This window comes from Dipodomys ordii, unplaced genomic scaffold (assembly GCF_000151885.1).
Source record: "Dipodomys ordii isolate 6190 unplaced genomic scaffold, Dord_2.0 Scaffold1, whole genome shotgun sequence".
In the NCBI taxonomy this organism is placed as follows: Eukaryota; Metazoa; Chordata; class Mammalia; order Rodentia; family Heteromyidae; genus Dipodomys; species Dipodomys ordii.
The window spans coordinates 52,071,126-52,098,230 of NW_012267217.1; the positions used below are offsets into that span (position 1 = coordinate 52,071,126).

Consider the following 27,105-nt stretch of genomic DNA (forward strand, 5'->3'; position numbering starts at 1 on the left):
CAAGAATCAGCTGATGGTCAGGAGTGTAGTTCAATGATAGAACATTCATTTCACATACTTGAGGCCTTCAATTCAGTTCTCTGTACTACCAAAGAAAGATAGCACAGTCATCTTTTTCCTCTTCCTGCTTCCCTTATGTGGTAGCTTGGGTCCATCTCCACAATATATTCCTAAGCTTTCCTAGTGGCTTTTCTAGACTATGATGGCTTTGTTTGCTTCCAGGCCTATATTCACACACGTATGCGGGCAAAAACATCGGATTTCCTCAAGGTGCTCAACCGTGCACGCCCAGATGCTGAGAAAAAAGAAATGAAAACAATCACGTGAGTAGGCCACTTTCTCCTTCCTAATTTCAGCAAGAAGTAGGTGGTGAGGACCTGGTATCCTGGCCCTCTAAGTGTCTGGGCAGTGCCCTGGGTGAGGCCAGCAGGGTTGGAATTCCTTTGCATCTTTGTAAGCGATAATGTCAGCTAGGAGAAACAAACTGTCTTTTTTTTTTGGGGGGGTCCAGTCATGGGCCTGAACTCTGGGCCTGGGCACTGTCCCTCAGCTCTTCAGCTCAATGCTAGCACTCTACCACTTGAGCCATAGTACCACTTCCAGTTTTTTGGTTTTTTTTCCTGGTTATGTGGTGCTGAGGAATCGAATCCAGGGCCTCATGCATGCAAGGCAAGCGCTCTACCACTGAGCTACCTTCCCAGCCCTGTCTTTTTTTTTAAATCAAGTAGTTATACTCTTTGGTTTTGAATTGAAAAGTCATTCTTGTCCTTCCATTGTTCCTGGAGAAATAGAGAAAAATCACTTAAAGACATTTAGTTGTGTTTGGACCTGGAACCACTCTCAAAGTGTTCTCTCTTGTGCTGTGCTTCTTAGCAGGAAAATGGTATGGAGAGAAAAACTGCCTTTGTTAGGAATGGAAACCATGAGCAGAACTGTAAGCAGTATGGCTCAGTACGGAGAAGAGACCTAGTCTTTGGTAGACTTCAAGCTCCTATCCCTGTCATATAAAGCCCCTTCTACCAAGTTAGTTTCTGCTGCCATTTGAAAGGATGAGAGGTGTCTCATGTTGATGGTGAGAGTTTTCGATCATAGGAATATCAGGCAGCTATACAAAACAGCGGAAGCTCATCCCTGACTTTCAGTAGAAGCCCGTCTATTATTAGTTCTATGCTGTCATCCAGAGCCTAAGGACTAGTGTTTAGCTGTGTCAAGTGGCAGCTATCTAGGATATCTGAAAACATCAGGATATTCACAAATATGGTACAAGCAGAGCTGTGCCCAGGATTCATGTGTTCTTGTCACCTTTCACAACCTTGCTTCCACCCTACCATCTGCAGTTTCCTTTCCCTGCTCACTCATCATAGGAATACTTTTCTCACTACTTTGGTGACTTCACGTGTGAGGCAGCTGATTTCATGCGATTTTCAAGGCCCATGATCAGGATGGGCAGTTGAATAGTGGCCAGGAGAACTGGTAGCTAGGTACAGCCAAAAGGAAGTTTGCCCTAGTCAACCATCAAAGCAGAGAAGCCAGCCAGGTGCTAGTGGCTCACACCTACCTACTCAGGAAGCTGAAGGATCATGGTTCATAGACAGCCTGGGCAAGAAAATCTGTGAGATTCTTTTTTGGGGGGGGTCCAGTCGTGGGGCCTGAACTCTGGGCCTGGGTGCTGTCCCTCAGCTCTTCAGCTCAAGGCTAGTGCTCTACCACTTGAGCCACAGCATCACTTCCAGGTTTTTTTTTCTTTTTTGCTTATGTGGTGCTGGGGAATCAAACCCAGGGCCTCATGCATGCAAGTCAAGCATTCTACCACTGAGCCACCTTCCCAGCCCTGAGATTCTTATCTCCAATTAACCACCAGAAAACCAGAAGTAGTGCTGTGGCTCAAGTGGTAGAGCCCTCACCTTGAGCTGTAGAGCTCAGGGACAGCACCCAGGCCCAGAGTTCAAGCCCTATGACCGACAAAAAAGTAGAGAAGCCAGGTGGCCCCTGCCTATTGGACCTACCTGCTTGTGAGACTGGAGTTCAAGATCAGCCTCAACAACATTAGTGAGACTGTTTCAAAAACAAAAAAAACATAAAACCAAAGTTGGGCATCAGTGATTGACACCTTATCCTAGCTATTTGGGAGTCTAAAAACAAAAGGATGACAGTTCAAAGCCAGCCTGGGAAATAAAGTTCACAAAATTCTCAACTCATAGCTGAGTATGTACCTGTCATTCCAAGCTGCTTAGAAACCTGAATTGGAAGGATCAAGGTAGCAGGCCATCTCCAGCAAGAAAGTCTATGATAGTCAATCTCCATGAAAAGAAAGTTGGAGGGGCTGGGAAGGTGGCTCAGTGGTAGAGTGCTTGCCTTGTGTGCATGAGGCCCTGGGTTCGATTCCTCAGCACCACATAAGCAAAAAGAAAGAAAAAAGCCGGAAGTGATGCTGTGGCTCAAGTGGTAGAGCACTAGCCTTGAGCTGAAGAGCTGAGGGATAGCACCCAGGCCCAGAGTTCAGGCCCCATGACCGGACCCCCCCAAAAAATAAAAATAAACAGGGTTGGCTGGATAGGAGAGGCCTGAGCTGTGACTAATTAAGTAGCTGAAATTTAGGTTTCATTGGGGTCATCTAGAAATTATGAACAATGTATTGCCAATAATTTAAAGATACATTTAATGTCCTTATGGCTTAGAAAGGATGTTAGCTGGCATCTGGAAGTACAAAACAGGAGACATGGTAAAACCAGTCTTAAAGGTTGGATCTTGGCTGTGCCTTGTGGTCGCAGTAGTTCTGCCTGGGGAATCTCTCTTTTCCTCTGCTTGGTGTCCATTTGGTATCCCACCAAATGGAGTGTGGGTTGGAAGGAAAGCACAGCTGAAACCAATCTTCACTCTTCTCTGTTTTTGAAGGGGGAAGACGTTTTCATCCCGCTAACTCTTGGGAACAGAGGAGGAAGTGCTGGCAACCGAAGGCTGGACCGCTTGCTACTGGATAATCGTAGCCCTTCATGTTGCACCTCTCCAGGTTCTTAAGGGAGTCTCCATTTGGGTTCCATTTTGTACGCGTTTGGAAAATAATCTGCAGAAACGAGCTGTGCTTGCAAGGACTTCATAGTTCCCAAGAGTTAAAAAAAAAAAAAAAGAATTCCACTTGATCAACTTAATTCCTTTTCTTTTATCCTCCCTCCCTTGTTCCCCTTCCCTCCCACCCTCTTTTTCTGAGCTGTTTTGCTTTGCAATATGTTACTGGTAATGAGTTGCAAGATAATGCAATCTTGTTTTCTTCTAAATATTTGAGTTCAAAACTCCTGTATCTAAAGAAATACGGTTGGGGTCATTAATAAAGAAAATCTTTCTATCTTAAATGAGAATCTGTTGGGTTCTAGACTGAATCTAAAAGAAAAGGGTAGACTTGCAGTGCCCTTGAGTCTCCAGGCCTGAGCTGGACAGGCCATAGGTTCAAGAGCCCATGTGGTCTGGATCCTCACCCCCTTAGAGGAAAGAACGTCCAATTAGGGAGCTGTATGCTTGTTTTTTTTCTTTTTCCCTTTCTCTTTCCCCTCCCTCTCGTTTTCCTTGCCCTTTTCCCTTTGTTTTTTCTTTCAGCAGGGTTTCACTATGTAGCTCAGGCTGGCCTTGAATACTCAACCTTCCTGCCTCAGTCCCCCTCTCCCCCGATGTGCTGGTGTTGCAGATGTGGGCCACTATGTATCCAGTACACAGGCTATAAACTTGAACATGCTTCCCCTAAAGCTCAGTTGTAGAGACTTAAAGCCTGTCTTCAGTGGCCAGGAAACTCCCTGATGGTGACAGGCAAATTAAAGTGTTTATGGCTTTCTTTTATTATGAATAATATATGGCGTTTCCAAAACTGTGTTCCATGGTGTTTGTGGTTTTGCAGACATTGATTGCTATTTAGGTGTGGATCTAATGCAGACTAACTGGCCACAGTCCTCTTACACAGCATCCCCAAAGCTTACTGCACATAGCTCACTGTGGGAGCCTAGCTGAACACCTTGTCCCCTAGCAGGACGCTGATCCCCCAAAATAAAACTAGTAGAATATGATATGGAAAATTTTAGGAGCTACTTGAGCTGAAGCTTGTCCTGATGTTATATGCTTTCTTGCTTTAACACCAGCTAATTTTTTAAAAAAAAATTATTATAATAAAGGTGATATACAGAGAGATTAAGGTTACAGTTACCAAAGTCAAGGGCTGGGAATGTGGCTTAGTGGTAGAGTGCCTCCCTAGAATGCATAAAGCCCTGGGTTTGATTTCTCAGTACCACACACACAGAAAAAGCTGGAAGTAGCACTGTGGCTCAAGTGGTAGAGTACTAGCTTTGAGCCAAAGAAGCTCAGGGACAGCGCCCAGACCCTGAGTTCAAGCCCCAGGACTGACTGGCCAAAAAAAATTTTTTTTACCAAAGTCAGGTAATAAGCTCTTTTTTTTTTTTTTTTTTGGCAGGGGGGTAGGGGACATAGTCACCCTTCCCTCACTCGCACTCTCTCAGTAATTATGTGTGTTGTTTGTGCCAGGGTTTGAACTCAGCTTCATGCCCTCTTGCTTGACTCTTGGTTATAGCTGGCACTACCAGTTGCCATACCTCCACTTGGCATATTCCTAAACTGTGAGCTTTGAGAGTAACTATGGATTTTCATATGCAGTTAACAGAAATACTCTTCTTCTGGTTTCTCCAGTAGGGACATGGTGAATGACTACAGTACAGTATCGAATTTTTTTGTTTTTGTGCTACTGAACCTCAGGACCTCCTTGCTAGTCTGGCATTCTACTACTTGAGCCATGTTTCCAGCCCTGTTTTTTGCTGATTTCTTTGGGGATAGAGTTTTACTTCTTTCCTGAGCTTGGTGAGGTTGGGCCTGAGCTGCATTCTGCCTTATTATAGGCTTCCCATAGTTACTGGGATCATAGACACAGATCACTATGTCCAGCTTTCCTCCATAGTTATCGTGTGTATTTTTTTTTTTTTTGGTCGGTTGTGGGACTTGAACTCTATACCTGGGTGCCGTCCCTGAGCTCTTCAGCTCAAGCTAACGCTCTACTGCTTGAGCCTCAGCGCCACTTCTGGCTTTTTGTGTTTACGTGGTGCTGAGGAATCAAACCCAGGGCCTCATGCATACGGGGCAAGCACTCTACCGCTGAGCCACCTTCCCAGCCCATCTTTTGTATTCTTCTGCTTGGATTGGCCTAGAACATGTTCTTCCCAATCTCAGACTCCCACAAAGCTTGGAATGACAAGCAGTCTGTGTTGTATCTCTGTGTGTGTGTGTGTGACAAGCAGTCTGTGTTGTATCTGTGTGTGTGTGTGTGACAAGCAGTCTGTGTTGTATCTGTGTGTGTGTGTGTGTGTGTGACAAGCAGTCTGTGTTGTATCTGTGTGTGTGTGTGACAAGCAGTCTGTGTTGTATCTGTGTGTGTGTGTGTGTGTGACAAGCAGTCTGTGTTGTATCTGTGTGTGTGTGTGCACGCGCGCGCTGATTCTGGGGCTTGAACTCAGAGTCTGGACACTGTCCCAGAGCTCCTTTTGCTGAAGGGTAGCACTCTACCACATGAGACACAGCACCTTCTGGCTTCCGGCTTTTTCTGTCTATGTGGTACTGAGGAATCAACTAGGGCTTCATGCATGCTAGGCAAGCACTCTTACCACTAAGCCTCATTCCCAGCCCTTGGCACTTTTTTAAAAAACTGGAATCCTATAGACTGGAGCAGTCTGCATCACACCTAGTGTTTTTCAGAGATGTGATTTTTTTTTTAGCGTGAACACCAGGATGGGATGAAAAAACAGACTTGATCAGTCAAGTTTGAAAGCCCTAGGTTGGGGTGGTTTCAGTCATCGGACTTTTTTTTTGTGTTAGTCCTATGCCTTCAACTCAGGGCCTGGGTATTGTCATGGAGCTTTTTGTATTCAAGACTAGCGCTCCACCACGTAAGCCACAGCTCCACTTTCAGGTTTTTGGTGATTAATTGGAGATCAGAGTCCCCCGGACTATCCTGTCTAGGCTGATTTCAAACCATGATCATCAGCTCTCAGCCTCCTGAGTATCTAGGACTATATGCATGGGCCACCAGTACCCAGCCAGACTTCATTTTATTTCAGTGAAATGGGCTTGTGTGAAGGTCATCAGTTTCCCTGGCCACCTAGGTCAGCAAGTGAAAACGGGGCCAAATAGAAAGTGTTGGGAGGATGACTTGTAATCTGGGCCTCATGAGTTGCTTACGGAGGTCTGGGACAGCAGCTTACGCTGACTTTGCACTTCGCCCCTCGTGCTGTCTTACCAGTAGTGGGAGTCCAAGTTCTGACTTGGCAAAACCAAATGGTTTGAAATTAGGAAGTTTAGAGGAAAACAAAAGGCCATTGACTTTTCTCTGCTTATGTGGGGCTGAGGAATCAAACCCAGAACCTCATGCATGCAAGGCAAGCACTCTTTACCACTGAGCCACCTTCCCAGCCCCCCATTAACTTTTATAGTAGTAAATCCTAGGAAGCATTGTCAGCATCAAATATCCATGAAGCGTGATTTATCTAGAGTTATTCCAAGGCACATTGACTTCCATGAGGCTCTAGTTTCAGGAAACTCCTCTGTGAGCAGAAATGCCTGCTGACTCCAGTGAAGACTTAAAAGGGACAGGAGGACAGGGGGGCAGGTATTCAGAGGAGCATGAGCTGGAAAAATGACTCAGTCTCCATTACTGTTTGGCTCCCTTGCCCCAAAGTCACCTGTACCTGGGAGATGGAAATGCCTTTGAGTTTGACCTGTGCAGATAGATAGGTTTTAGAAGTTAGGTGCCGGTGGCTCATACCTGTAATCCTAGCTACTCAGGAGGCTGAGATCTGAGAATTGCAGTTCAAAGTCAGCCTGGGCAGGAAAGTCTGAAACTCTTTATCTCCAATAAAAGGTACTCAGAAAAAGCTGGAAGTGGTGCTATGGCTCAAGTAGTAGAGCACTAGCCTTGAGCACAGAGAGGCCAGGGACAGGCCCTGAAGTTCAAGCACCCAGACTGGTAGGGAAAAACAAAATCTGAAAGGGACCAGTTTGGATATAGTTCTGCTGGCTAAAAGTTCCATGACAAAAGGTTGCTTTTTCTGAGACAAAAGCTTCTTTTGTAGTTGGACATACTACATATCCCACAAGTTGCTAAAGGAAGAGAATAGATAAGATGCTGCCACAGCATAAACAGACATGAGTTGTGGCTCTAGAAGTAGAACCCAACAGCTCATGCATTATCTCCAGTTAACTAGCAAGAATCTGCAAGTGGAGGTGTAGGATTCCTTGAGTAACAAAAGCAAAGTGAGAATGTAAGGTCCAGAAGCAGCAGGAGTGAATGAGTGACTGAATATTAGTTCCCTTTACGCTCAAGGGGACCCAAAGTGACAAGACTAGAAAAGAAATGTGTCATTTAAAGCAAGCCTTCTGTCTTGGGGTTTTTCAGTTCTTCCCCCGGGGAAGATGTTGCTATAAAGGGCAAGAATCCCCAGCTCTGGATGAGGTGTGGAGTCTGTACAAGCTAACAGGAGTTTACCAGGAAATGAGATTATAACAGGAAGGGGAAAGGGTGTTGAAACCAGGAAAAGCAACACCCCTTGCTGCTGTGACATCAGGGAGCTTGAAATATGGTCACCATCCGTCAGGTGCCCATCCTGACCTAGTAAATCAGGCCTAATCAGATAGCCTGTGTTGGCTCTGACGGAGTTCAAATACTACTACCCACTTCTGGGGATTACTGCCATTTCTGTACCTCTAAGGTAATGACTGACCTAGACAGCCATCTGTTGGGATCAGAGGTGGGGGAGAGAGTTGCCTCACACAAACTATGCAAGTGCTCTACCATTGCGCTACCACAGTGCAATCTGGCCATGTAGACCTCACAAGAGAGGTCAGGATCCTGGCCAATCTCAATGATAGGATCTGAAATATTCGTCTAGCTTAGAAGAATAGAGTGTTGAGCACTTGTAATCCCAGCATTCTGGAGGTGGTGAGTTCTAGGCTAGCTTGGGCTACTTGGCAAAATCCTGTCTAAAACCTGTTGAGCAGCAACAGAGGAAAGCCACCCAGGGTCTAGGAAGCTTCATCCCAGGATTGCCTCCCTGGTCTGGAGTCAGTGAGTGAGTACCACACCTGCCCACCCTGGCACAGAGAAAATGCATACGTGAATGGCAATGGATCAAGGAAGCCCAGGAAGATTCTGGACCAGAGTTTGGACTGGGCACCCAACAAATGTTCTCCAGGAAGACAGCAGGTCAGAGCACGGCTAGACGGATGGGTCATCTGAAAGCTTGGACCACAGTCCTATGGGCTGAAGGAAGAAGCCAGGAATGATGAGTCAGTTCCAGACCTAACAGACTCATAGAAAAACCAGACATACTGGTAAGAAAGAAGGGGCTGAAAAGGGGACAGAACCCAGGCTCCCCAGCCCCCCACCCGCCTTCACAGGTCAGGCCACACAGTGTTTAGACAGAAGTGAAGAAGAAACACAGACATCCTGGATGCCTCGGGGAAGAGGCCAGGACTGGAAACAGGGCCATCTGTTTATTCTTGGCAGTCCATTATCCGAGAGGCCCCATACCACTTCTGGCCAGACCCCAGGCTGAACTCTTCCAGAGCCTCTGACTTCTGCCCCACCAGATAGTGTGAGTCTGGAGGCTGTGTGCTAGCTTGCTGGAGGGTGGGTTAGAGGCTGGCTGCTCTCCTCTTCCTGCTTTCTATCCCAACTAAAGCCTGCTTCCCCAGGACCCTAAGGATGGTATGGGGCTGACTGCCTGAGTCCTGAGCCCACCAGCCCTTTTAGCAAATCCCAAGAGCCTATGCTCTTTTTTTTTTTTTTTCTTTAATCATGGGCTTGAACTCAGTGTTTGGGCAGTTGTCCCTGAGCTTTTTTGCCCAAGGCTAGCACTCTACCAGTTTGAGCCACCGCTCCACTTCCAGTTTTCTGGTGGTTAACTGGAATAAGAGTTGACTTTCCTGCCCAGGCTGGCTTTGAACTGTGATCCTCAGATCTGTCTCCTGAGTAGCTAGGATTACAGGTGTGAGCCACCAGTACCTGGCCTCTTGCTGCCTTTGAGGAGGGTGTTTTTCATATTTCAACTCCAGCTACCCCTAATTCCCCCAAACCTGAGGCTTGAACTGAAGGCCAGGATGCTGTCCCTGAGCTTTTGTGCTCAAGACTAGTGCTGTTCCTGCGTGGAACTGCAGCCCTCATATCTCAACCTCCTGAGGAGGATTAGCACCTGGCTTTCACCTCCAGCTTTCTTGATTCAGCTTCTATCTGTTTCTTCCTTACCCACCCAAAGCTGCCCTTGGGCTCCCCTGCCAGGAACTTGCCCCTCTTTTCCCTGTACCTAGCTTCCTCAGTTTCCCTTGGAGAAGTGACATTTCCCTTCTCATAGAATGACTTTCAACAGAGTTTTTGCTTCTTGGAAAGGTACATAAAGAGGCAGAATCCCTAATGATAATAATAGCTGGGTACCAGTGACGTGCCTCTAATCCTAGCTACTCCAGGCTAAGATGAGGATCCCAGTTCAAAACCAGCCTGGCAAACAAATCAGAGACTTAGCTCCAGTGAATCAGCTAAAAGCCAGAAATGGAGGTTGGCTCAAGTAGTAGAGCACCTGCCTTGAGCAAAAAAGTCAAGCAAGAGTTAAGAGGCCTTGAGTTTAGGCCTCAGTGTCAGCATGCACAAGGTGTGAATACAGTTTGGAGCTCCATTTTACAAATTAGGAAATGAATGAAAGAACAGTTTGCCTGAGTTCACACAGCTTAAAGAATGGATTTGTAGCCAGTTCTCATCTCAGCACCAGTGCCTGCCACTTACCTACCCACCATGGAGGAGGGAGGAGTCATTTGTTGAGATGACTGCCTCATTGCTGTCTAGCATTGTAGTATCCACGATTCCCTGATAATTCACCTCCCCGCCAGGAGGTAGTCTCTTTTGTTCCCAGTTAACAGGTGGGAAGACAAGCCCAGCAGTAGCCTGCCAAAGGTCACATCCTGCCCATGAGTATAGTGGCTCCAGCCTGTGATCCTAGCTACTAGGGAGGGATAGAGAGAGGATGGCTCAGAATGAGATCATGCAAAAAGTTGAGATTAAGCAGTGGTTGGGCGATGTGAGGGAACACAGATAGGATCACAATTATTCCTGCTGTGGTTCAAGCAACCAGGTTATGTGGGTGACACAACCCACACCCCAAAACGTGCCTGAGGGCTGATCCCTGCCTTATCTGCTACTCTAAGGGAGAAGGTACAGAGAACCCATCCCTACAGTAGGACTAGGGATACAGGCCAGCCTGAGAACAAAGCAAAACTCTATCTAAAAACATAAACAGGGCTGGGAAGGTGGCTCAGTGGTAGAGTGCTTGCCTTGCATGGATGAGGCCCTGGGTTCAATTCTTCAGCACCACATAAGCAGAAAAAGCCAGAAGTGGCACTGTGGCTCAAGAGCGCCAGCCTTGAGCTAAAGAGCTGAGGGACAGCGCCTAGGCCCAGAGTTCAGCCCCCACAACTGACAAAAATATAATAATAATAACCACTGTACACCAGTGGCTCCCATCTGAGATCTGCTGTTTGAAGCCAGTCTAAAGAAGACAAATCTGAGGTATCTCCAGTTAACCAGCACATAAGCAGGGCACCAGTGGCTCACACCTGTAATCCTAGCTACTTCAGGAGGCTGAGATCTGAGGATTGTGGTTCAAAGCCAGCCCTGGCAGGAAAGGTCGTGATACTCTTATCTCCAATAAACCACTCAGAAAACCGGAAGTGGCCCTGTGGCTCTAGTGGTAGTGCTAGCCTTGAGCTGAAGAGCTGAGGGACAGTGCCCAGGCCCAGAGTTCAAGCCCCATGACTGATTAAAAAAAAAATTAACCAGCACAACCTGGAGATGGAAGTAGGCTCAAGTAATAGAGCACCAATTGTAATAGAAAAAGCCAGCCTGGCACCAGTGGCTCTAGTATGTAATCATAGCTACTGAAGAGGCTGAAATCTGAGGATCACAGTTCAAAAGCCAGCTTGGGAAGGAAAGTCCATGAGACTTTTATCTCTAGTTAAACATCCAAAAAATTAGAAGTAGAGTTGTGCCCCAGGTTGTAGAGCTCCAGCCTTGAGCACAATGCTCAGGAACAGCACCCAGATGCTCAGTTCAAGCCCCAGGAGCAGTGTGCACGCACACGTGCACATGCACACACACACACACAAAGGCATAGTGAGAGTATAACAAGGAGTTCAAGCTCCACTACTGGCACCAAAAAAAAAAAGAAAAACAAGCTAGCATGGTCTCATGCCTCGCAAGCATGAGACCATGAATTCAAACCCCAGTACTGATAGGGGGTACAGGGGGAGTCACATCCTCAAAGCTATTTGTAACTTATACATAGTCCAGAACTTAACTTGGAAAGCAGTTGAGGAAAGTACAGGTGACCCCCAGATTCAGAAAGGGAAAGCTGACATTATAATGTGATGGAAGACAGTGAATTTCCCCAGGCTCCAGACCTCCAAGCAATACCAACACACACACACACACACACACACACACACTACCCTTTGATGTGCCATCAACGTTTGGAGCTGGCTGTGCAGTTCACTGGTTGCTTTAGGGTGTAATCTTCATAGCATGTACATATAATAGCTGGAGGTGGGGAGGGGTAGAGTCAATCATTTTTCATTAACTGGGATGCATTTCCCAGATTAGCTGGGCAGTGGTGGGCGAGAAGACTTCCAGAGGGAAGAAAGCCACCACTTAGGTGGCCCAGTGTTGGCTGGCAGCTGGGAAGGAGGTCACTAGCACAGAGAGCTAAGGAGGCAGTAAAATACAGCTGTGCCTCTCAGTAGCTGCAACTCAGGATGTGCCTGGCCCCTCCCCCAGGGCGGGGCCAATGCTGAGATCTGCCAGCTAACTTCAGCCCTCCATCCCTCTGGGAATCCAGGCTGGGGCAGAGCTTGAGCAGCCCTCCTGTACCCAGAGGGGAGGCAACTTGTACTCGTTGGCCAGGACACCAGACACAGTTTGAAGCCCTGCAAGCCCAGCTGCTGTGACTCCCTGACACTCAGACACCCCAGGCTGGCAAGCACCACCTGTCTCCAACAGACATGTGAGTAGCTACTCCTCTCTCCCCTTCCTCCCCATCCCTGCTGTGGTTCAAGCAACCAGGGTGTGTGGGTGGCACAACCCACACCCCAAAACATCATACTTGGGGACTGATCCCTGCCTCAAGGGAGAAGGTACAGGGGACCCATCCCTAGGGTAGGACTAGGGATCTCCAGATCAGGCCTGGTGTGGAGTAACAGATCGTGTCTCGTGGGGTTTAATACACAGACAGAATGGCGGGGAAGAAAGAGGAAGAGAAACTGGGGGCTGTTGCAGAAGGAAAGATGTCCTGGGTGGAGGACTTTGGGGGAGACTGAGGAAGAGGAAATGGGCTGGGGAGAGGGGTGGAGGGGAGGGGGAGAGAGTAGTCTCCATTCAGGGCCTGGAGACAGTGGGGAAGGAAAGGGGAGCATCTCCCTTCCCTCACGGTGGCCATGGGGTTGATTCTCTCACCCCAGGGAGGGGAAGAAGGAATACTTCCTTAGTGACCCTGGCCCTAGCAACAGCAACTGCTCCCCTATTGACAGAGGCAGGACCCCCTCCCCCTGAGCCCCCAGCTGGGGGGATTGAGACCAAGAAACCAAATGAAGGGGCAGAGACAGATCAGAGCGAGGCCAGGCCCTGCCCTCTAGCTCCTCCTCCCTGTCCTGAGCCCACCCCCAGCGCCTGCAGGGTCCATTCCTAGCCACTGATATCCCCTTTACTGGCTAAGCATCTCCCCACCCTCTTTCCCCCTACTCCCCGAGTTCCCAGGAAGGAAGGGCCTGTTGCCAGCGTGGAACGAGTCAAGTTTATGGGCTGGAAGTCCTACCCGGAGGCTGCTCACTGAGCTGTAACAGGCTGCAAGTGGGGAGGGGAGGGGTGTGGGCACAGGGCACCTGCTCTGGCTCCAGATGAAGCTCACAGGCATCTCCCCCAGTGACCCCATACCAGCTAGCCCCTGTCCTCTATTTTGGTTTAGCATGAGATCTCTGTGAGTGGGACAGAGGAACAAAATGTGTTTGCCTTTCAGTCTATAAACAAAGGCATAAACACAGCTGCCCAGAGACCAGGCAGACAGGACTAGGTAAAACTGCCTACCAGGGATGGTAGGAATGGCCCAAATGGCAGCCATCATACAGAATGTGGGTGTTGCCAGACCTGACTTCCAAGAGAAACCAAAACTACGACTTTATAAGCATAGAATCACTGTGGCCCACAGTCCATGGGCTTGCAGCCTCTCAATCACCGTGCAGGCTACTGTCCTGCCAGGAATAGTAGCACTCCATTGTAAACTTTTCCCCCTCCCCAATACAGGCATGCCAGCTGCAGCGCCAGCCCTCCCCGACCCCACAGCCCAAGATGACATCTAACAGCACCGGGGACATACCTGGCCCCATTCCCGCAGGCGCCCTGGGACTCTCCCTGGCCCTGGCGAGCCTCATTGTTGCCGCCAACCTGCTTCTGGCCCTGGGCATAGTCCGAGACCGTCACCTGCGCAGCCCACCTGCTGGCTGCTTTTTCCTGAGCCTGTTACTGGCTGGGCTGCTCACAGGCCTGGCGCTGCCCATGCTGCCAGGACTGTGGAACCAGAGTCGTCGGGGCTACTGGTCCTGCCTCCTTCTCTTTTTGGGTCCCAACTTCTCCTTCCTCTCCCTGCTTGCCAATCTGCTGCTGGTGCATGGAGAGCGCTACGTGACAGTGCTGCAGCCACTGCGACCACACGGGGGCAAGAAGCTGGCTCTGCTCCTCACCTGGATAGGCCCCCTGCTCTTTACCAGCCTGCCTGCCCTGGGGTGGAACCACTGGAGCCCTGGTGCCAACTGCAGCTCCCAATCTGTCTTCCCGGCCCCCTACCTCTACCTGGAGGTCTATGGTCTCCTGCTGCCGGCTGTGGGGGCTGCTGCTCTCCTCTCTGCCCGCGTGCTGGTAGCTGCCCACCGCCAACTGCAGGACATCTGCCGATTGGAGCGGGCAGTGTGCCGTAATGCACCCTCCACCCTTGCCCGGGCCCTCACCTGGAGACAGGCTAGGGCACAGGCTGGAGCCACGCTGCTATTTGTGCTGTGCTGGGGACCCTACGTGGCCACTCTGCTCTTGTCAGTATTGGCCTATGAGCATCGCCCACCCCTGGGACCTGGGACTCTGCTCTCCCTCATCTCACTGGGCAGTGCCAGTGCAGCAGCTGTGCCAGTAGCCATGGGTCTGGGTGACCAGCGCTACACAGCCCCATGGAGGCTGGCTGTCCAAAGATGGCTACGGATGCTGCAAAGAACCACCTCCAGGGACAGTCCAGGCCCCAGCATCGCCTACCGCACCAGTGCTCAAAGCAGGGTGGAGGTGAACTAGAGGGGACGACCAATGTTCATCCATCTCCGCCACAAAGCTTCTTCCTGTGCTTCTCTTGGATCAAAGGCCCTGCCCCTATGTGAGCCCACTCAGACGGAATAAAACGCCTCTGGCCACCTACAGTCCTTAGCAGCTATCTCAGAAATGGGGGCATGTGGAACAGCCCGTGGAAAGAAGCTAAAGACAGATCGTGTGCCAAGGGAGATACCACCTCCACAGAAGCAAGGCCCTGCCACTTACTTGGGGAGGATGCTGACGCATCTGGATAGGAGGCCATGTGCTGGGAGACTGGGTGGAGAGGGAATAGGGCGACTCAACCTGACACGGCCTTTGTTAGTTCCTCCTTGTATGTAGCCACCACAAAATCCACACAGACACTGCCTCTGGGAAGTATATTTTATTTACATTTTTAAAATCTTTTAACTAGTATCTCTTCCTCCTTTCCATCCCCTGAGATGTGGGAAGGGAAAGAACGGGAACCTCAAAGACCTACTCCCCACATACAAATACGGACCCCATGGCTCACACCAGCAAAGGAAAGTGAAAGAGAAAGAGGTCTGCCCTCCCCCGGAAGGGCCCCGCGGGGCAATGGAGACAGGGGTGGGGAGGGAGGGAGGCCCCAGGGCAAGGGTGGGTCTCAAGAGAAGGACAGAGAGGGGACAGGTCAGTTGAAGGGGTTGCAAAGTAGTCCAAGCCCCCTCCCCTCTTTTCTCTGTACCCCATGCCTCTGCTGGTGGTGGTGGTGGAGGAGGGGGCTGGAGGAGAGTCCCCCCTTCATCCCCCGCAACACCAGACACCACACCAGAGACAGCAGCCATTAACGGTCAGGCCTCTGGACACAAAATACTTTCGCTCTGTGGTCTCCTGACGTAGTTACCACCAGGGAGGCATCTCTGTGGACAGAAATCACAGGATCAGCTGGGCATTGCTGGCTCATGTCTGTAGTTGTAGCTACCCAGGAGGCTTAGGTGTGAGGATCACTATTCAAAGCTAGCTCGGGCAGGAAAGTCTGTAAGACTGTCACCTCCAAATTAACCACCAAAAAAGCCAAAACTGGAGCTGTGGCTCAAATGGTAGAGCACTACTAGCCTGGAGCACAAAAACTCAGGGACAGTATACATGCCCTGAGTTCAAGCCTGAGGACTGGCACAAAAAATAAAAAAGGAAGAAAGCTTAGAAACAAGAGGTCTAAAGAAGTTGGTCCCCACTATCCTAGTGCCTAGCACTGTTCTGACAAACACAAGCAGCTGGGGGATGAGAGGAGGAAACCCTCAGGGAGGGAGACCCCCAGGAAAGTCACTGTCAACCACGGAATGGACATGGGGCTGGATCAGAAGTGAGGTTTCCCAGGCTCCCAGGCATTCCTGTCTCACGGGCTACAGCTGGGCCGTGGAGTTCTGCTTCCCTAGAAACCCCTGCCACCCTATTCGGCCACCCGTTTCCAACTATGCAGAGATCCTAGTCCTTGCCCACTCTGCTTACTTGCTGAGGGCGAAGTCCAGGATCTCGGCCGTGTGTCCCCTATAGTCAGTGAGCAGACGGCCGGTCCGGGCGTCCCAGAGGCGCACGATGCCATCCAGGCTGCAAGTGTACACCACAGCAGTGCCAGCCTCCCACAGCAGCTGCACAATGCCGGACTGCCCCAGGGCACAGCAGAGGAAGGCAGATCAGAGGAGACAGCAGAGGCCTCGGCTGCCACTGGGAACCTCCCCAGTGGGAGCAGGGGAGGCATAAAGACCAGGCAGGAGCCAAGCATGGGGCAGATGCTCCCCAAGGCCTGGGCTTCCCTTCAGCCATAATCATAGACACTGGGAACCTGGCAGCCACCATCCTACCTGATGCTGACACTGATGCCTGAGCGTCTGAGTAGACAGGTCATAAATGGCCAGGGTTCCATCTAAGTAGCCAACAGCAGCCAGAGGCATCCTGGGAAGTAAACAGCACCAGCAAGGTTCATGAAACCCTGTACTCACCTTCCCTCCTTGGTCCCCCAGGCCAGGCCCCTCCACACGCCTTCTCTCCCCACCCTTGGGGTATCTAGGAGAAGGGCCCTGATTGGCACTTACACACTGCAGAAGCCCAGGGACTCCACGGAGTTGGACTCACTCTCCTCCCCCTCGACCAGACTGGGCTGGGAGGCCACAGACTCAGGTCTAAACACGCCCACCACCTATCAGCAAGAGGAAAGATCAGAGGGGACTTGGGTTCCTCCTGGTCCCCTCCAGAAGAAAGGCAGCAGAGAGGGAACAAGAAAGGAAGGGCTGGGGCTGGAGATACAGCTTGGTGGTAAAGCACTTGCCAACAAGCACATGGTGTTTCAGCCCAAGCACCACCAAAAAATGAGAAGGAAAAAGAAAAAAGAAAAGTGGGCTGGGAAGGTGGCTCAGTGGTAGAGCGCTTGCCTTGCATGCCTGAGGCCCTGGGTTCAATTCCTCAGCACCACATAAGCAAAAAGAAAAAAGCCGGAAGTGGCGCTGTGGCTCAAGTGGTAGAGCGCTAGCCTTGAGCTGAAGAGCTGAGGGACAGCACCCAGGCCCAGAGTTCAGGCCCCACGACCAAACCCCCCCCCAAAAAAAAAGAAAAAAAAAGTGGGCTGGGAATATGGCTTAGTGGTAGAGTGCTTGCCTCGAATGCATGAAGGCCTGGGTCTGACCACATAAACAGAAAAAGCCAGAAATGCTGCTCTGGCTCAAGTTGTAAAAGTACTCAGGCCCTGAGTTCAAGCTCTAGGACTGCCAAAAAAAAAGCAGTGAACTAGTTAATGTCCAGCATTATTTGAGCTGGACATGATGGCATGCACCTAGAATTCCAGCACTTGGGGCAGTGCAGGTCACAGGTTCCAGGGGTGTTCCAGACCAGCCTGGAATATACAGGGAGACTTGTCTAAAAAAAAATAAAATAAAAATCCAGAAAGTTACCAGATGTGGTGGCACATGTCTGTAATCCAGCTACTCAGGAGATGGAAATTGGGGAGGAGGCAGTTCTGGGTCAGTACAAGCAAAAAGTTATCAATATCCCATCTAAATAAACAAGGCACATGCAGTGGCCCATGCCTCTGGTTCCAGCTATGTGGAGGCATTAAATAGGAAGATCATGGTCCAATATCAACCCTAGGTTTCAAGTGCCCAACACTAAATGAAAACTAAAGCAAGCCAGGAGCCGGTGGCTCACACCTGTAATCCTAGCTACTCAGGAGGCTGAGATCTAAGGATCTCTGTTCAAAGCCAGCCATTCAGTAAAGTCTGTGAGACTCTTATCTACAATAAACCACCAGAAAACCAGAAGTGGCACTGTGGCTCAAGTGGTAGAGCGCTAGCCTAGCACTAGCACTAGCTGAAGAGCTCAGGGACAGCGCAGCGCCCAGGCCCAGAGTTCGAGCCCAATGACTGACAGACAGACAGACAGACAGACAGACAGACAGACAGACAGAAAGAAAGAAAGAAAGAAAGAGCAATAAAGACCAGAAGAATAAGTAGTAGCTCAAGTGATAAAAGGACCATTCTGTCTAGCAAGCACAAAACTCTTGAGTTCAAACCTCAGTATACTGGGGGGGGGGGTGAGGGGGAGGGAGGAAGGGCTAGGAAAAGACACTACTTGTGAGGCAGAAATGAGCAAGACTGAGGTTCAAGGCCAGTCCAAGCAAAAAAGTAAGAAAGACTGGATGTGGTAGTATATACTCATCACCCCAGAGACCCAGGAAGCGTAAATAAGAGATCGAGTCGAGGCCAGTTTGGAAAAAACTCAAGACCTTATGTTTACTAACTAAAGCAAAAGGGCTGGGGTATGTGTGGCTCTAATGGTAGAGCACCTGCCTTGCTGTCAGGAGGCCCTGAGTTTAGTCCCCCCCTCTCCCCCCTCACCCCCACCCCTGTACCCCGCTTACCACGTACCACCAAGAAAAAGGAAGGCAGAGGCCCCTAGCCACGTCCCAGGTCCACTCACCTTGCCAGTGGTGGCACTGACCAGCTTGGCCTGGCAGTCCACTGAGCCAGTTAGAATCAGGCTACCGTCTTGGTTGGTGGCAACACAAGTCAGAGGACCCTGGTGACCCTCGGTGCCTAGGATGGAGCACAACAGGTCAGGCTCTGAGTCCTGAACCTGGTTCTCAGGCCTCCTCAAAAACCCTCCCCCCACCCCTGATACCTTTCAGCACGTGGATGGGGTTTCCCTGCTTCAGGTCCCAAATCCGGATGGTACCATCTTCATAGCCTACCACAGCTCTCTTCCCTAAGGGCCAGAGGGTGCACTCTCAACACAAGAGGGCGGAGGAAGGGAAGGAGCACAAAGGCACCCACACTCTCCGGGAGAGTCAGGTAAGGGCACAGGTGGCTTGTGGGCAAACTGCAGGCCTAAGGCTGTCCGCTAGCCATAAGAGGGACGTGTGATACCAGCGTCTACTATGCACCGAGGAAGGAAAACCCAGGGCAGCAGCCCCTCACCATCGGGGAGGACGCGGCCACAGGTGGCTGGGCAGTTGGGGCCCTGAAAGGTCTTGCAGTCACCATTCGGGACCTTCCACATCCAGGTGTTGCCATCAGCTGTGCCGGCCAGCAGGACGGGTGCCCGAGGGTGCCACTCCATCCACTGTGAAGGGAGGATGGTCGGCAGTGAGGAGCCACCATGAGCCCCGTCCATTTCCCTGTTGTAGGGATCTTAGGAACTTCCCAGTCATATGTGCAGACATTCGTGCTATGCCATTGGGTGTGCTGGCTCAGAGCAGGCTTGTCCAGTGAGGAAGGACCGGCTCCCATAGCTCTCGCCCTACCCGAGGTCCCAGGGATTGAATCCCACTTGGAAGCTCTCACCTCCAGGTCTCCTGCTTCAAAGGACCAGACTTCCTCCTTGGTGTCTACCTGCCACACTTTTAAGAGACCACTCATGTCTCCTGTAGCCACCAGGGTAGAATCATGGCTGAAACCAGCACAAGTCACAGAGTCTTTATGGCCTAAAAAGAAAAACAGGCAGAGTTCAAGGCCAGCTTGGGCTATCAAACAATCCTGTCTCAAAAACAAAAAACAAAACAAAACAAAAAAACCGTGTAGCCGGGCACCTGTAATCCTAACTACTAAAGAGGCTAAGACCTGAGTATCACTGTTCAAAGCCAGTCCCGGCAGGAAAGGCTATGAGACTCTTATTTCCAATAAACTACTCAGAAAACTGGAAGTGACAATGTGGCTCAATTGGTAGAGTGTTCACCTTGAGCTGAAGAGTTGAGGGATAGTGCCCAAGCCCAGAGTTCAAGCCCCACTACCAACCCAAAAAAAAAAAAAATGTGTAAAAGATAAGTAAGCTGGGCACTGGTAGCTCACACCTATAATCCTAGCTACTCAGGAGGCTGAGATTTGAGGATCTTGGTTCAAAGCTAGCCCGGGCAGCAAAGTCCATGAGACTCTGATCTCCAATTAACCACTCAGAAAACCAGAAGTGGCACTGTGGCTCAAGTGGTAAAAGGCTAGCCTTGAGCTAAAGAGCTGAGGGACAGCACTTAGGCCTAGAGTTCAAGCCCCATGACCAACCCTCCCCCATCCCCCAAAAAGAAAAAGTCAAGAAAGCAATAGAATACCTAATGCTGGAAACACATGCCCTGGGTGGATGGCCTCCTAAAAAGACCAGCTAGGAAAAAGTGGTCACAGCCTCCAAACTCACTGTAGCTCTAGGAACCAACCACATCCCACATCTTCCCAGAAGAGACACTGATGCTTGTCCCCAGCCAGTCAAAAGCCCAGGCCTCCGGTGCCATTCCATACTTCTGTGCCTTCTGAGCCTCTGCCTGAAATCCTCACATTTTTCCTTCCCTTGGCCCATTAAGTCCTACACCAGTGTCACCACTTCTCTGTCTTTCCTAAACTCCATTGGCCAATTAGCACCTCCTGCACCAGAATCTACACATTATTATTTTTTTTTCCAGTCCTGCGGCTTGAACTCAGGGCCTGAGCACTGTCCATGAGCTTTTGCTCAAGGCCAGCACTCTACCACTTGAGCCACAGTACCACTTCCAGCTTTTTCTGTTTATGTGGTACTGAGGAATTGAACCCAGGGCTTCATGCATGCTAGGCAAGCACTCTACCACTAAAACACATTCCCAGTCCCATTATTAATCTTTCTGTGTTCCTGCAGCCCAGCCTAGAGCTAGCACAAGACAGCGATTAAAAAACAGCTGCCAGATACTTAGTCACTCAGGTCACCCCCTAAAGTATGTCTAACGGAACACAAACCCACTCACCTGCACACTCAAATAGCAGTTCCCCGTCACTCAGCCTCCACACAAAGGCTTTGTCATCTTCACCCCCCGTCACTGCCAAGGTGTTGGTCTTGGGGTCCAGGCTCACACAAAACACAGATGCTGTCCCAATAAATATTCCATAAGTGGACAAGGCTACCACCTAGAGTTCTGTCCCCCAGAACCCTCGGGAAGCCCGCCTCTTTTCACCCAAAGTATTATCCTTCCCACTGAAAAAGAAGGGTACATCCAAGTTCTTCTGGGTTTCAAGCAGCAGGTTGTTGGGAGAAATTCTTCCCCAAGTCTACTAAACTCAAATCCTTCTCAGGGAAAATCCATCTGCTCCTCTCCTTCATCACCCCATCTGAGGCCAGGGACAAGAGGTAGTCACAAATGTACAAATTTATGGCTCTTGGCATAAACTGTTACTAGGCTAGGTATGAACAGAATGAGAAGAACATCATGTTACTGGATTCTTCTACAAGCTATTGTTCGTGAAAATTACATAAAATATGCTCAAATCTAGTAGCATTTTTAGCTAGATGTGGTAGTATACTCCTATAATCTTATCAGGGAGACTGAGGCAAGAAGATGGTGAGTTCCATGTTAGCCTGGGCTATAGTAACAAGACTGTCTCAAAAAAACACAAAGCCTGGCCTGGGAAGGTGGCTCAGTGGTAGAGGGCTTGCCTTGCATTCATGAGGCCCTGGGTTCAATTCCTCAGCACCACATAAGCAGAAAAAAAAAAAAAGCCGGAAGTGGCACTGTGGCTCAAGTAGTAGAGCACTAGCCTTGAAGTGAAGAGCTGAGGGACAGTGCCCAGGCCCAGAGTTCAGGCCCACTACTGGACCCAAAAAAACAAAACAAACAAACAAAAAAACCCACAAAGCCAGGTGCTGTCAGAAAAACAAAGTTCCAGTCCCATGAAGCTGAGCAACTTATTCAACTGCATAGAGCCTCTTTCTTCTCTTTGTAAAATAAGGATAATAACACAAGGGGGGGAAAACACAACTTTAGCTGGGCACCAGTGGTTCATGCCTATAATCCTAGCTACTCAGGAGGCTGAAGTCTGAGATCTGGATCATGGTTCAAACCCAGCCCAGGCAGGAAAATCCATAAGAGTCTGATCTCCAATAAACTACAAAAAAGAAGAAGAAAAAGAAGAAGAAGTGTAGCTGTGGCTCAAGTGGTAGAGTGCTAGCCTTGAGCAAAAAAGGAAAGGAAAAAAAAATGATCAAGGACAATGCGCAGCTCCTGAGTTCAAGCCCCAGGAATGGTGACCGAGTGTGCGTGTGCTCAAGTGACATAGCATCTGCCTATCAAGGAGGATGCTCTCAGTTCATACACTCAGTGCTACCAAACACACACAGGTGCACTTGGTTACTTTTCATTAAAGATAACTTTTTTTAAAAATCGGTCATGGGGCCTGAACTCTGGGCCTGGGCGCTGTCCCTCAGTTCTTCATCTCAAGGATAGCACTCTACCACTTGAGCCACAGCGCCACTTCTGGCTTTTTCTGCTTATGTGGTGCTGAGGAATCGAACCCAGGGGTTCACGCATTCAAGGCAAGCGCTCTACCACTGAGCCACCTTCCCAGCCCAACTTTACTTTTTTTTTTTTTTTTAATGAAAACAGAGCCAGAAAGGTTAGTAAAGGCAATTAGCAGTGATAGAATTTCAACCTGTATCTCAACTTCATGTCAAACTTATTAAGCCATTTGGCCACAATGCCTACCTACTGTGAGATACGGCCAGCAAGACCGGGCAGCATCTTTCCCCACCACTGTCTCATGATCCTCAAATGCCCACCTGAGTGCAATGCAAAGGTCACCTCGCTGTCATCAGGGCCCTCCATGCTGCCGACCACCCCTTCCTGGGGTTCCAGGACCCAACCCTCCTCATTGCCCTCTTCCTCTTCTTCCTCTTCTTCGAAGTCCACATCTTCCATCTCTTGAGCCAAATCATCTGCTTGGAGAACAGCGTTAAAAGATGGTGCTCAAAAGGCATTAAGAAAGATGGGAGAAGCGGAAGGAGGACGAGGCTGGGATGAGTCGTATGGCCAGAGGGTACGGTGGAATGGGTCAGAGGGAGTGTAGTGAGGAGAGGGCAGGAAAAGGGGGTTGGCGAGGCAGGAGGGAGCAGGCGAGATCTGAAAACCTGGGGTTGGCCGGCGACCGGGTGGGAAGAGAGGACGGAGGGCATGATGGGAAGGGGGTGTGTGAGGGGACGGGCCAGGGGAGGCGTCAGGGAACCCCCACCCCGCCAGGCCTGAAAACTAAGTGTGGGGGTAGGGGAGGGAAGCAAGGGGAGCAATGTCGGTAGGAATGACCGGTGGGGTGAGTGGGGGGTGTCTGGGGGGGGGGAGAAGAAGCAGGGGTCAGAGGCCAGGGGTGAGCGCCTCCTATCCCGTGGCCTGGGCAGCGGCAGTTCTCACCCGGGTCCGGCGGGCCGGGATCCAGTTCTACCACTTCGATAATCTCTTCATCACCATGAAAGCTTAGGGTCTCCAACGGAGGGGTGTCAGCGGCGGCCCCGCTTTCCGATTCGGACTCCATGCGGCGCAAGCAGCCGAACCACTTCTCTGGGCCCAAACGCCTCCCAGAGTCAGCTCTGCGCGACGACGCGGAACTCGAGCCCCTCCTCCCAGGAGGAAGTAGGAGTCGGCGACTCCCGGCAGAAAGAGCGACGACCGTCCCTCCAATGGAAATTGTGGTGAATTAGCGAAACCACCAATCACAGGGCAGAGCTGGGAGACGGGGCAGGGGTGTGGCGGGAGAGCCCAAGCTCCGCCCAACCTGACCCCGCCCCCAACAGGAGGGAAACAAGCGAGCGTGCGCGCCTCTGGGGTCTCCTGGGAAGAGTAGTTCTCTTGGGTCTTCCCGCGGGCTTCTGGGAAGTGTAGTGTTTGGTCTGTGGGCAGGACGGAAGGAGCGGGGGAGGCCCCTTACGCAAACTACAATTCCCGGCGGGGAGCGCGGTGAAGGGGGGTGGGATCTGAACATGGCGGCGGTGGTAGCTGCTACGGCACTGAAGGGCCGGGGGGCAAGAAATGCCCGCGTCCTCAGGGGTAAGGAGTGGGACCCCGGGGCGAGGGCAGGACTATAGGAGATTGCTTTGCTTTCATATTCCTCCCAGAGATTGCAAGGGGTCAAGACCGCCAGTTCCTGCCCACCCCTCTCTGCGGGGTCTTAGAGTCTGGGGGTGGAAAGATGCTCTGTAGAGGTCACCCAGTCGGTCCCCCTGCGTTCGGGGGACACGACAGCTCTGGGGTCTTGCTGCGAATGGAAGCCTCTAGACTCCCGCGCTCCAGGTGTTTCACACTCACCGCAGTGCAGAGGAAAGAGCCCTGTGCTTCTGGAGCCCTGGGTGCTAGCCTTGGGTAATTAGCAGTTTGACCTTGGGCGAAGCAGTTCGTCTCTCTGGGCTTCAGTTTCCTCTTCTCTAGAACGGGGGGCTGGAGTAGACTATCTGTAAGCTCCCTTCCAGTGCTAATGTCCTGCAGTTTAAAAACAAACCACCTTTCTCCGGATTTCCTTCATACGTCTTCTGTGAGTCCCTCTGCAGTCCTTCCCATCCTGTCGTCTGAAATGAAGAATAGCGAAGCTGCCTCTCCTGGCACCAGGGTGATGAGTGCGCAGTGACGTGGAAGTGGCTTCTAAAGGTGTCACCTAGATGGCGATTTTTCACATTTCTCTTTTGGATTCTCCCTAGCACTTGTTACTCTAAACTGCAGTCATTTAGCATACTCAGATCTCAATTGCTCCTTCCCAGCCCTTGCCCACCCTATTCCTATTCACATCCCCCTACCATTGCTGGCTTTCTTCTCACCTCCCAAACTGACTTTCCTTACCTTCATCCACAGGGATCCTCTCGGGAGCTACTGCTAGCAAGGCTTCCCAAAACAGGACCAGAGCCCTGCAAAGCCACAGCTCATCAGAGTGCAAGGAGGAGCCTGAGCCCCTGTCACCTGAGCTGGAATACATTCCCAGAAAGAGGGCCAAGAACCCCATGAAAGCTGTGGGACTAGCCTGGTGAGTTTTAACTACTCTTTTATGTCCAGGGGAGGGGAGGGCAGAGCCTGGCAACCTGTATGCTTTAGGTGGTGAGCTGAATCTCTATGGTTGTGAAGACAGAATTGCTGGGTTCCCCAAATGGAATCTCCGAGGAGTGGGGCAGGGGAGGTAGGGAAGTATGTGGAATTGGGTTTTCTTTAGAGTAATCTGAGCTGATCTAAGATTTGGGTCCCTGGCATCATCCTCCATTTTGGGAGCTTAGGATGAGATCCAAGTACCAGTAATTAGATAATTGAAATCATGTAAGATGGATTATATTAATTGGATAGTAGCTACATATTGTTCTATATCTTATTTGACTCTGATTCTGACCCTAATACATACTGTTGATCAATATTTAAGGGAAAGGAGGGGAGAGTAATATTTTTCAGCACACCTGAGTGTAACAGTACTTTGCCATGAAATGTGTTAGGCTTTTGAAGATAATATTATGCTCTCATTCCAGGGAAGGGAACTAAGACTTAGGGCTGGGATTTCTCTCCAGGTGTTGAGACTCTGTGTTCTTTGTCCAACACCAAAGCACCCACTTAGTAGCAATTACTCAGGTTAAGAAAGGGAGGACTGGTGTTTGTAGTTCAATGATAGAGGATGTGTTTAGCATGCGTAAAATGCTATATTTACTCCGCAGGGGAGGAGGGGAGGGAGGGAGGAGGAAGAGAAGAGGAAGAGGAGGAGTTGAATGTAGGAAGGGATGTAGGGCAATTTAAGCATAGGAGAACTTTGGTCACACTCCAAAGGAAAACAGCTAGGCTGTTTAAAGACTCAGGCCAGGCCATTGGGGAAAAGGAGTAAACAGGTAGGCAGAGACTGGACCACACGGAGCTTTTTGTGCTATGCCTGGGAGCTTGGACTGACTAGAAAGGATGGAGAGTTGTTATGGAGTCTTAAGCAGGACAGCAGCAGTATCTATGTGGGTTCCTCTAGCAGCCAGCGTGGAGGACAAGTATACACAAAGAGATATCCTGCGTTTGGTAAAGCTGGATTAACTTCCCCCAACAACTCTGACTTAGGGTTTAGCTCCTGCCCAAATCCCGTGCACATCTCCCCACCCCTAGGGCCATCGGCTTCCCCTGTGGTATCCTCCTCTTCATCTTCACCAAGCGGGAAGTGGACAAGAACCGTTTGAAGCAAATGAAGGCTCGGCAGAACATGAGGGCGTCCAACACGGGCGAGTATGAGAGCCAGAGGTTCAGGGCCTCCCAATATTCCACAGCCCCTGAAGTTACATCTGGGGCTCAGGCCTGAGAAGCACTGCAACTCTCCCCTAGGCTATTTTGACTGTGAAGTCCTGGTTGGCCAACTCTGGTCATTGCTTTTGAGGTCCACCAGAGGGCGTGTGAAGCCCAGGCTATTGCCATCTCCTGCCTATCCCATAACAGAGGAGCCTGCTAAAGGCAAATAAAGTTTTGTTTTGTTTTTGTTTTGGTTGGTTGGTTTTGGGTTTTTGTTTTGTCGGTTATGGGGCTTGAACTCGGCTTGGGCGCTGTCCCTCAGCTCTTCAGCTCAAGGCCAGTGCTCTACCGCTTGAGTCACAGTGCCACTTCCGGTTTTCTAGTGGGTTTTATTGGAGATAAGAGTCTCACAGAGTTTCCTGCCTGGGTTGGCTTTGAACCTCAATCCTCAGATCTCAGCCTCCTGACTAGCTAGGATTACAAGTGTGAGCCACCAGCGCCTGGCTAAATAAAGTTTTTGAGTGTTGGAAAGGAAGTAGGCCTGGGTTCCTGAGTCCCCAGGGAGGGGGAGGAGCAGACAGTGGGGCTGGTTACTCCCTTGTGTTCCCTCTCATAGAAAAGTTGTGTTTCTGGCAGGTGTAGGGGCAACCACAGATTTAAGTGAAACAAGCCTAGGCCAAGCCCTCAGAATTCCCAGCCAAAAGGGTGGAGACCCACTCAGCTCCAGATAATAAAGAGAATCAAAGGCAGCACTCAGGGTGTGGAGGCAAAAAACACTACTCTTAGCCCAGTCCAGATGACTCAGCCTCTCTGGACTCAGTTTCCTCATTTCTGAGAGATAGTCATGAAGATTTTTTTGGTATGCATAACACCAGTATTGGATCTTGAACTCAGGGCCTCATGTCCTCCCTTTTATGCAAGGCTTGCACTCTACTATTTCCAACTTTTTGCTGGCTAATTGGAGAGATCTCCTGATTTCATCTACCCTGGCTGGCTTCTTGAGCCTCAATCCTCAGATCTTAGCCTCCTGAAAAGCTAGAATTACAGGCATGAGACGCAAGCACCTGGCTTGGACTGTAATTCCCTGTGTGTGCACATGCACCAGTCCAGGGACTTGAACTCAGGGTCTGGACACTGTCCATTGAGCTTTTTTGCCCAAAGTTAACACTCTACTATATAAAGCCATAGCTCCAGTCCCAGCTTTTTTGCTGGTTAGAAACAAGAGTCTCAC

The 27,105-nt window shown here is 50.2% G+C and overlaps 4 protein-coding genes across 4 annotated transcripts in view; 3 read left to right on the top strand and 1 right to left on the bottom strand.

Annotated features, from left to right (window-relative positions):
- Positions 1-3,356, top strand: part of Arpc2 (actin related protein 2/3 complex, subunit 2, 34kDa) — a 30,578-nt gene extending 27,222 nt beyond the window's left edge. Inside the window, exons 8-9 of the mRNA XM_013018229.1 lie at positions 223-323; positions 2,896-3,356. Coding sequence (XP_012873683.1) covers positions 223-323; positions 2,896-2,920 — 126 coding nt within the window. The 3' untranslated portion in view covers positions 2,921-3,356. The remainder of the gene's footprint in view (positions 1-222; positions 324-2,895) is intronic.
- Positions 3,357-11,926: 8,570 nt separating this feature from the next.
- On the top strand, positions 11,927-14,504 carry Gpbar1 (G protein-coupled bile acid receptor 1). Its single transcript, XM_013037433.1, has 2 exons — positions 11,927-12,086; positions 13,379-14,504. Exon 2 carries the CDS (start codon positions 13,424-13,426, stop codon positions 14,408-14,410), a length of 987 nt encoding a protein of 328 aa, XP_012892887.1. The 5' UTR covers positions 11,927-12,086; positions 13,379-13,423; the 3' UTR covers positions 14,411-14,504.
- A 288-nt stretch (positions 14,505-14,792) lies between these two features.
- Positions 14,793-23,295, bottom strand: Aamp (angio-associated, migratory cell protein). Its single transcript, XM_013010701.1, has 11 exons — positions 23,064-23,295; positions 22,439-22,594; positions 20,634-20,753; positions 19,216-19,355; positions 18,850-18,994; positions 18,554-18,637; positions 18,353-18,468; positions 16,477-16,580; positions 16,246-16,336; positions 15,893-16,047; positions 14,793-15,303 (listed from the first exon to the last, which is right to left on the bottom strand). The coding sequence occupies exons 1-11, from the start codon at positions 23,182-23,184 to the stop codon at positions 15,228-15,230; spliced, it is 1,308 nt and encodes a 435-aa protein (XP_012866155.1). The 5' UTR covers positions 23,185-23,295; the 3' UTR covers positions 14,793-15,227.
- A 200-nt stretch (positions 23,296-23,495) lies between these two features.
- LOC105980715 (probable hydrolase PNKD) lies at positions 23,496-26,127 on the top strand. Its single transcript, XM_013009619.1, has 3 exons — positions 23,496-23,696; positions 24,492-24,660; positions 25,758-26,127. Exons 1-3 carry the CDS (start codon positions 23,630-23,632, stop codon positions 25,945-25,947), a joined length of 426 nt encoding a protein of 141 aa, XP_012865073.1. The 5' UTR covers positions 23,496-23,629; the 3' UTR covers positions 25,948-26,127.
- Positions 26,128-27,105: the final 978 nt, after the last annotated feature.